The sequence below is a fragment of the Histoplasma capsulatum genome, genomic scaffold, assembly GCF_000149585.1.
Source record: "Histoplasma capsulatum NAm1 scaffold_8 genomic scaffold, whole genome shotgun sequence".
In the NCBI taxonomy this organism is placed as follows: Eukaryota; Fungi; Ascomycota; class Eurotiomycetes; order Onygenales; family Ajellomycetaceae; genus Histoplasma; species Histoplasma mississippiense.
In genome coordinates, this window is record NW_001813975.1 from 807,475 (window position 1) to 817,389 (window position 9,915).

Sequence of the window (9,915 nt, forward strand, 5' to 3'; positions counted from 1 at the left end):
GCTTTAGACATATGTGGATTTATTTCCGTCTCCATAACCATAGGTCGCCCACTACATGCGGAGTATCTCGGGCCATCAAACTGCTATATATAGCGGCACCTGTGTCTCGCCACAGTATCAGACTGGCCGGGTCCGGCCAATGCGTCCCGTTGTCGATTCGATACACGGTTTCCATAGGTCAATGAACCGTCGGGGCGCATTTGGTAGTTGTGACATATGACATGTTCATGCCAAACATAGATAGGAAACATTTTTTTCGTACGGTATCATCCTGAAGAACGCTTTTATCTGGACATCTGGTCTCAAGTGACGCTCCATGTGCTCCCTTGCTGTAGAAACCATATTCATCATATTGGTAATGCTACCTTTGCAAGTTTCTCACTGTCATGTGTAGTTAAGAAAAGAAATATTCAACCAATCTTAACTTTTTAGCGTGACGAGATTGATCAGTGGACAAGTTCTCAACCATGCTTTTCATTTGTAGTCTATAGGTATCTGTTAGCAATGACGCGACTTTTATTTTTATCAATACTAGTATGCAAAAGCTTTTTACGACATACATCTCCCACATATATGCACGGCAGTCACAGCTACCAGGTCTCATATTGCTAAAATCCACTCTCGATGGACTCCATCAACGCCATAGCCGTCCTGACATTTTCCTTAGCCGCCTCAGAAGGCGGCTCATACGGCCGTCGGGGCCTTAATTTCTCCTCCGCGCCCTCAATCCCTGCCCTCTTTGCCGAGAAAATAGCAGCCGCATATTTAGTCGACGCAATCCCCGATTTGCACGGCGACTCCGCCAGCGCCGCAATTCTATGAAGCCGTAGTGCCTCCTGCACCTCCCCCCTCTTATACAAATCGTATATTCTCGAAATGGTCTTGGGGAACACATTCGCAAACGCAGCAATGCACCCCGCAGATCCCACGCTGAGGCCCCCGATCAAGAAGTCCGCCTGTCCGCCGAAAACCGCAAAGGTGTCCGGCGTCAGCGACGCGCACAGCCGCGTGATTTTCCCCACACTCGCACACGTGAGCTTCACCCCGACGATATTCTCATTCTGCTTCGCGAGTGCCGTGATAAGCTCGGAATCCAGATCGACCCCGTTGCACACGCCCGGGAAGTTATATATGAGAACCGGCAGCGGTGAGTTGGTGGCGATGTCCGTGAAGAACGACTTGATCACCGACGGCGTCGTAGCCTTGCCAAAGTACGCGGGCGGCAGCACGAGGACATAATTTGCGCCCGCGTCCGCTGCGTCGCGAATATGTTCGAGTACCTGGCGGGTAGAGTGCGCGCCGACGCCGGCCATGAGGGGGAAATCAGGCCCCACAGCCTCTCGCGCCGCAGCGATGAGCTGCGCGCGCTCCTCGCGGGTTAGGAGGAATGCTTCTGCATTTGTGCCCAAGATAACGAGGCCGGCTAGGCCGGATTGAGAGAGGTAGGTGTAGTATTTCTTTTGGCTGGGAAGGTCGAGGGTGTCGGTTGCGGGATCGAAGAACGTCACAGCGGGACACCAGACACCTGAGGGCGGGATTTTGCCAACCATGGTTGCTAATAGCTGTTGTGAGCTATTCAAGATGAGAGATTGAGATAGGCGTTACGCACTGGAGCTGGCTGGACTCATGCACGAGCATATACAGTTATTATCCCATCAGGGGATAATTGGTTTTATTTGATCTCGATTTTTTGAGCTGCCTGTGCGGGGTAAATCAGGGGAATCGGGGCCCGGTTAAATAACTTGTCGGTCGAGAATACATACCAACCCACTCCTCATGTAAACCTGCGTTAACCAAGTGCAAAACTACTTAGAGGGTGGCAAAGTTAAAGGTTGTTGTGGGGATAATAGGACATGCTGAGGTCGGAAAACTAGCTTTTTTATTCAAAGGCACACAACTACATTGGGCATTTGCTGGAAGCCCAAATCAGAATAACATTTTATCTGATTCCATTTATCAACTAATTCTTAACGGGATGAATTTTCAGAAGCCCTCGCAATGAGTGGTAAATGGGAAACTGCAGAAAAGAAAAGAAAAAGAAAAAAAAATCGACCTTGGCACCATTCCACCATTGCATTTACTCTTTCTCCATTGGAGTAGTAAAAAGCTTTTAGCTGGACGATATTTGGATGCCGTACGATGCGCATAATAACCGTTAATATCCTGGTCAGTAGCATAGAAAGCCCGATCCACCTCAAATCAAATCATTTACGGATAGGATTTCCACCACTCTTCCCCAAGCAACTCTTTCTATGGACCTTCCAATGTGTACGCTGGCACTTCGGTGAGCAGTACCTCACCAGGTGACATTGCGAACATGACAATAAAGCACGGCCATTTACAGACTTCTCCGCACCACACGCTTCACACCGATTCAATCTCGCTTTTGTCTCTTCGTCCAAACTATCTTTGGGATCAACGTACGGCAGGGTGAACAGAAGTGGTATCAAACCGCGAACAGCATTTTGGGAAAAGGTCTCCCACTTCGGGCAGTCGGGAATAAAATTTGGCGGGAAAATCCCATTACCACACGTACAAAGCACTGGTTGGCGAAAGTCGACGGATAGCGGAATTCGAGCCTTAGCTTTATACTCACAAGTAGCTTTGTGCTTCCACTCCCTGCAGCGTTCGACAAACGCGGGCAAGATGCGTTTCCATAATTTTAATTCGTCCGGTTCAATGAGCATGGTGATCGACTCGTCCTTGTCTATCTGCGTGATGAAATCACGCATTGGCTTTCCCATGTCCAGAGGTAGGGGGATAATCGCAACATCAAGAGCCAGCGTGCGGTTGGACATGTCAATGCGAACAGCGGAGCGGAAAAACAATAGCTGCAATCCGATATGCACACAATTTATCCCAAATACCTTGGTCTTCTGTCCCTGGACCCTGGCGAACGACATGTACATAGAAAACAAGGTGTCTTTGAAACATACTCTGCTGTCTTGAACGGGCTTTGGACGAGTGGGATCTAGGTTAGTGCGCAGTTTGCACTCCTTCCCAGAAAACATCATCGTGACATGGGTAACCAGCCATCCAAAGTCCTTCACACGATTGGTATCCAAAATAGGCAGTCGGTTGGGATTAAGGTATGGAATGTTCCATGCCACTGGCTCCCCTCGATTGTCCAAGAAAATCGGATATATGTAATCTGGGTGGCCCTGGCGGTCTGGTTTATAAGCCCTGCGTACCATGATCTCCGCAACGGGTGGGGTTCTCGCAATCCGAATCGTGCGGCTCTTGTTCGCTCTTTGGACCGGAGCTGGAAAATTTATCACAATCTCCAAAGATTGTCTTTCTATAATCAAACACAGGGAGCAAGCCGAGATTTGGCGAAGTTCGATCACATTCTGGCGCTTTCAGCATTCCTTTTGCTTCTTCAGCGAGAAAAGCAATATGAGCGGTGAATCCATCAATTATTTTCTTTTCAACGTCGATGATCGCTGTTAGTGTGACATGATAGGAACTTGCCGGGATTTTCTCTGGCTCCTCTCCGAAACTTGAGGGTTTGGATATGCGCGGAATTACGGCGTTGTTAGGGCGTTGCTTTGAAACATATACTGAGGATTCGTTCCCAAGGTCACTTGCAAAGACAATTAGTTCCACCCCTAATGTGTTCGCAAAAGCCAAGGCGGTAGTCGGCGTGTGGTAAAGCGACATTCCAACTGTCGTACTGTCTGGCTCCGCGAGCAGGATCGCTGACGGAACGACGAAAGATATGATAAGGGGACTCTTCCCTTTCCACCCGCTATGGTCTTCAACAATAGTTACGGCAAAACTGTCATTGCTGCGTTCCCCTGAGGCGATAATTCGTCCAAATCCGAGTTGTACAACTGCGAAAAGGCTCTGCCAAACCATCTGCTTTGATTGAACAAATCCGTTCATATATGGTTTTCCTAGTTTAACGCGAGGGATCTTGGTGAAAATAGAGAGTTTTGCCCTTGGAATTTCTACCGTAATTGAAACCAACTCTGGTAGTTTCTTCCAAGCACGGAAATCATTGGTGGTTCTGTCGTATTTGAGTTCTTTGGCAAATGCGGGATCGGAATACACACCAAGGATATGGAGTTGTGAGTATAACTCGTGGAGGAAGTTCTGCCCAACCACGAGAATCTTATCTTTCTCAATCAAGGTGATCAGGGTTGAGATGGTTCTATCCCAGTCAGCGATCACGCGGCTTTTGATAAACGAAAGAAACCGGGCAAAGCTTCCCCGGTGGTAACGAATGCAGGAGTTCCTCTGTATCATTTCACGATTTGGATTGGCCAAGATCAGCTTCACGTCTTCATTCATAAACATTTTGAGGTAGATCCCGAACAGAACCAAAGCCAAATTGTCCGGCTCGAACTTGATTAAAGGGCAGCTGCTACCTTCTGGTGAATCTAACCAGATGGGCGATTGATATTTCCACAATGTTCTGTTGTACATATTTCGGGTATTGAGGCCGTGTCCCGTGGGAGATTTATGGAGATCGAGCATCAACTGCTCCTCAGAATTTGCAACGGCTGAGGCATTTGTCCAGTATTGGATTGGGAATACACCCAGCAGTATCGACAGTGTCGGGAAATGGCCCGCGAAAAGATCCTCTAATAATACGTCTACATCAGGCACATACTTGACCAATGATTCGGCATAGAGAGTGGATGATGCCTTCTTGCGCAACAATGGGCTTGTAGCAATGAAGAGGTTGATTCCACCAAGGAAGTCGATGAGGTTGGACGTATCTATAACGTCGAAAGCTAAAGGAGCTACGCCGTTCAGCGCGTAATCCTCGCCATCCAGGGAGAAAATATCGAACTGGTAAAAACTCCGGAACAAATTTGCAGAAGTTTCTTTGGTGGCCTCCAGATGCTGCATGGTATGGCAGAAGGTGAGAGCCTCTCCTGCGAAAAAACGCACGGTCACGGATTTGTGATCACTTTTAAAAGCCTGACACCAGGTATTGAACTGAAGTCGAGCCGTTTCGACTGCGTTCTGGGCATTGGCATGAGCCGTTTGCTCGCGATAAAACGGAGATTCCGGTTCCACCGGTGTATAGGCGGTTACTAGGTGGAATCCTAGTAAGGGATCCGTGGCGTAATGAAGCAGAGAAGATCCATTTTCTAAAGGTGCTAGTGTTGGGTTCGGGTGAACATTTGCAGCTTTGGAGCCACTGGATGTGGTCCCATTCTTCCAGTAGCGAGCATGCAAACTGGGAATATCTTTAAGAGCTTGAACTCCGTTTGGGGCAGCAGATCGGACTCCACTCAAGTCTATCCCGCTTCCCGATGCTACAGCTTTGACATCAAGACATGTTTGGATTGCGTTTCGGAAACTAGTCGTGTAGGCGGCCTTGTCTGAGACATGTATATATGAATACCAGACATCTCTCACAAGAGCAAGAGTCTTTGAGTCACAGAATCTCAGAAAACGCCCGTACTTGGTTTTATGCCAATGCCTCAGAGAAGTTGACAAACGATACAGCTTGTTTACTTGGGATTCAAGAACGCTGAGCGACTTGTCATCAACGAACAGATGATAGTAGATATCCCACAATATTGAGACATCCACGCCTTCATTGTTATCCACAACCAGAGTAAGGAGTAAAACATTCCGGGCTATCAAGGGATCACAAATTAGCAGGCAAACAAAGACAATGAAATGAGTTGGACAAAACATCACCCACCTATAACCGCAGGCTGGCTGTCGCAGCAAGTATAGTCAAGCGAACGCGGTTCTAGCATGTAACAATCGTGTCAGTGTTTGCTCAACAAATACCGTCACAAACATTGCCAGCAGCCCTGGATATCACCTGATGAACTGTTCATATAGCTGGTGAACAAGATATGTCGAACATCGCCGCAACCAAGCAACAGCAAGCTTGCAGGCTCGTCACCAGGGATATCTTGAGTCAGACAAACAGCAGGAGTGTTGCCGATGGCATGGAGGAGAGGAAACAGATTCAGCGGTACGGGAGACGCCATCTCTCAAACGCCCCTATTCTGCATATATGAAGCAGAGGGAGAAGCCCAAGAATGCTTCTGGATGCACGACGGCGTCTCAGACAATGTTATATGTTGGGTAGTGGAGGTCAGAAGGAGATTGATACAAAGTTGTTGTGCTGTGTGTTGAACGAGGAACACAATATGGCGAGCTTGATAGGGGCCGGGCCCACAACACAACAACGGATCAAACCGCATACACACACACACATGCGCGCGCGCCTTTTAGCTGTTGCCAGGGTTGCTGGGATAGCCAGAAGCAGACTCACGTCAATCCTCTACCACTGTTTGTTGAAATTTCTTAATATCATCGAAAATCTCAGCGACGGATCTGATCAAATTTGCTTAAAATATGCCAGCTCACAATTTCTGTTGACGCTACTTTTGAGCTTGGTCTACATGAGAGCATGCGTGCTTGTCTCCCAGAGCTTGTTCGTAAGCCGGTTTACACCTGATGCTACAGCATGATATGCGATGTGTGTGCATCACATAAAACGTGGTTATCGTGTAACTAGCTAAATTGACCATCGCACTAATGGGTGCCATCTATTTCGTTGGTTCTCAGGGGTAGCTGGTGAGCAAGATAAAATATCTTTGTCCTTCACCGGAAACAAACCCATTTCCGAGAACCTGGATCAGGGAAATAAATGGAGGCGGAAACAAAAGCGGCAAAAATGCGGCTTGCATTTGAAATCGTGTTTTCGTGCCTTGAAGCGGAAAGCCATAAAAGTCATATATCCACTAACACTTCTAGGTTCTCACGTATTGTCAAACCACTTCATATTTAGGAAAAACCTCGTTTACACTGCCGCAAAAGGCTGCTATGTTATCCATAACTATTCCGTTCCTTTATCGCCCTCACGAGTGAAGAGTTTTCTATTCCATTCACTGTCCCATGGCCATTTCCCAGAGAGCAACACGCTATTTGGGACTGACTACATTACGAACATGGCGAAAATCATACCATGATGAAAGTAAACGAACCACTTGTCAATTGTGATACATCCGTGTGTGATTTTTTCTCGAAGAATTCCATTATCACAATACAACTCAGTTGGAAGGCCACCAGGTAGCCTATACGTACGACAACCATTGTGGAGAACGAGTTTGTTCACTTTAAAGTTAGGGGGCACGTCGCTGACATGGAATTGATGGGTGCCAAAACGCAAGCCATATCAGATAAGCCAGCAGCGATGACATTGCCCTCACAACTTTTAGGAACGCCGCCGTGTCCGTAACGCATGAAGATGTAAGCTCAGCCTTATTCCTTCTTAGCTTTGTCCTAGTAAGGGCCTATGAGTAGTATCAGATACTTAGCAGCTGTTATGCTCAAAGAGTGTCCGAATCCGCCGCAAGACCGATAAAGTCATTCTTGCTGTTCTAGTGTGGGTTTACTTTCTACAGGTAAGCAGTCCAAAAAAAAGAAGAAGCAAAGAAAATGAAAAAAATAGCTTAATAAATTATCCTTCAGATTCTCGACAAAACCGTCCTCGGCTATGGTTCCTTGTTCGGCCTCCAGGAAGGTACTGGCCTTACTGGAAATCGTTATTCCCTCGTAGGGTCTATCGGCCCTATTGCGCAACTGGCATGGCAGCCTTTCTCCATGTTCTTGATCGTCAAAGTGCCGCCGCGCATCCTCATGTCAACCCTCGTCCTTGGGATGGGAATTTCACAGGGAGCTATAGCAGCATCCTACAATTACGTAGGGCTTCTCGCCAGCTGCTTCTTTCTGGGTTTGTTTCAAGCAGGTTGTCTTCCCCTTTTCAGTATCATCACTAGCCAGTGGTATCGCCGTGTGGAGCAACCACTCCGTGTGGCAGCATGGTATAGCACCAATGGAGCTGCAACTATTGTTGCATCAACCATTTCATTTGGGTTGGGCCACATCCTATCCGAGAGACTTCAATCATGGCAGATGTACGAGATAGCCCTCAGCTCTCCTGGCCCCTGGCCCTCTTCAAATACAGCAATACTAAACAGGCGCTTTGTAGACTGTTCCTTTTCACCAGCCTCATCACTCTCATAACCGCCCCTTTTGTCTACTGGAAATTAGATAACAACATCCATACCGCCCGCTTTCTGACAGAAGAGGAAAAAGCCCAGGCGGTCGAACGCCTACGCGCAAACCAAACGGGAACAGGCGCTGGCCACAAAGAATTTAAATGGTCGCACGTCATCGAAGCTGTCAGAGCCAAAAACGTACCTTTGGATAGCCATGAGTCTGCTCCTCAGCGTGGGCTCCGCGGTGACCAATGTATTTGGGCCGCTCATACTCAACGGACTGGGTTATGACAAATACCACTCCTCTCTCCTCAACATCCCCTTCGGCACCATCCAGCTAATCGCCATCCTGGTCACTTCACACATCGCTCAAAAATGTCGCGTCAAATCCGCAATTCTCGTCCTTTTGATTCTACCAGTCATCGCTGGCCTGACCATGCTCCACGTCCTAGATAGAAACCCATCTCAAAAATCTACGTTACTAGTTGCGTACTATATGCTTGCCATTCTCTTTGGTGGAGTTCCTCTCATCGTCGCCTGGATCGTAGGAAACACGGCCGGAGCGACGAAACAGTCAGTTATAACATCTCTATACAACGCCGGTTCCTCGGCCGGTAATATCATAGGTCTTCTCCTTTTCAACAAGGCTGACGCCCCAAGTTATCACCTCGGTCTGCGCAATGTGCTTGGGATTTTTGTCGTGCTAGTGGGGGTCGTACTCCTACAAGCTGGGAATTTGGTTCTGTTGAATCAGGTACAGAAAATGAGAAGAATTGCGGATGGCAAGGAGGCGGCTATAGTGGATCGGTCGATGGAGGAACGGTACATCCACACTGACGAAAGTAATGGGCATGGTGGTGCTGGTGGGAGAGAGAATCCACAAGATCATGCTCTTCTCGACTTGACGGATCGCGAAAACAATGAGTTTGTGTATATTTATTGACGGTGACTCATTCGTGTTCCCTCTGCTACTTTGTTCCCCTATCAATTCGCTAACTTGACAGGCATTTAAAATCTATATTATATAACCCGCAATCCTAAGTTACCTAATCCTGTATTTTAACAACTGTTATCAAGAGACGCAAATCTTTGAGTGTCGTATCCGAAGATGGACTCTTTAATAAGATGGAGGACATCGCTCTTTGTAATATTCTACTTCCCACAAAGGTTTAGGCATCGTCATGTGCTAGTATTTATATATAACATAACAGTTGATAAACAAATGCCGATGCAAGAGACCCAATTTTTCATTTTTTTCTGGAGAAACTTAAAATAAAGGCAAGCGATAACACAGAGCCGGAAGAATCAAAGTAAAAGCAAAATAGAAGGGAGGGGTAAACTAGCCTAACAGGGAACAAATGGAGGGATACATACTAAATTTATCGCTCAGACAACTGAGAAGCTTTATAGTAGAATTCATTTACATAGAAAACGCCATTACCAGCGAAGCCACCTTCGAGGAGGGAAAAAAAAAAAAGTAGCGAAAAAAAAAGAGAAAAGGTAAAAAGAAAATTCATAGCAAGCGGAAATACAAGAAAATAAGTGATAACAGGAAAGAAACTGTAGACTTGGATGACATCAGGTGCGGCCTCGCTGCCTCAGATCGATGTTCCACCGGCGGCTTCTTTGAGACGACAATCGAGCCGCCGCCAACATAACAATTCTGGCTTGCGAGCTGCATATTCACTGCCATGGCCATCGCGGTAACCTCTCCTGTCGTCTGATCAAAGCTTTTTTGTATTCTTCTCCGCACTCCCGATGAAATTCCATGTACAGAACCACCTCGGGATATGAAATGGGAGTGAAAGCATGATACGTCCTGCCCAGAAAAGGGGGTCATATGCCAGTTCAATGGATTGATCGGGCGACGGTTCGCTTCCAGGACGCGGGTCAGTGTTCGTAGTCCATGAAAATCTCTTGAAGACGTCCTTTC

General features: G+C 47.2%; 3 protein-coding genes across 3 annotated transcripts; 1 reads left to right on the forward strand and 2 right to left on the reverse strand.

The window, feature by feature from the left end:
- Positions 1-608: 608 nt before the first annotated feature.
- Positions 609-1,550, reverse strand: HCAG_07219 (conserved hypothetical protein; the record flags this gene model as incomplete). The annotated part of the gene is made up of 1 exon (XM_001537747.1): positions 609-1,550. The coding sequence occupies one exon, from the start codon at positions 1,548-1,550 to the stop codon at positions 609-611; it is 942 nt and encodes a 313-aa protein (XP_001537797.1).
- A 654-nt stretch (positions 1,551-2,204) lies between these two features.
- On the reverse strand, positions 2,205-5,963 carry HCAG_07220 (predicted protein; the record flags this gene model as incomplete). Its single annotated transcript, XM_001537748.1, has 3 exons — positions 2,205-2,944; positions 3,192-5,597; positions 5,768-5,963. 3 exons carry the CDS (start codon positions 5,961-5,963, stop codon positions 2,205-2,207), a joined length of 3,342 nt encoding a protein of 1,113 aa, XP_001537798.1.
- A 983-nt stretch (positions 5,964-6,946) lies between these two features.
- HCAG_07221 (conserved hypothetical protein) lies at positions 6,947-8,925 on the forward strand (the record flags this gene model as incomplete). Its single annotated transcript, XM_001537749.1, has 5 exons — positions 6,947-6,990; positions 7,257-7,266; positions 7,317-7,385; positions 7,453-7,898; positions 8,085-8,925. 5 exons carry the CDS (start codon positions 6,947-6,949, stop codon positions 8,923-8,925), a joined length of 1,410 nt encoding a protein of 469 aa, XP_001537799.1.
- Between the last annotated feature and the right edge of the window lie 990 nt (positions 8,926-9,915).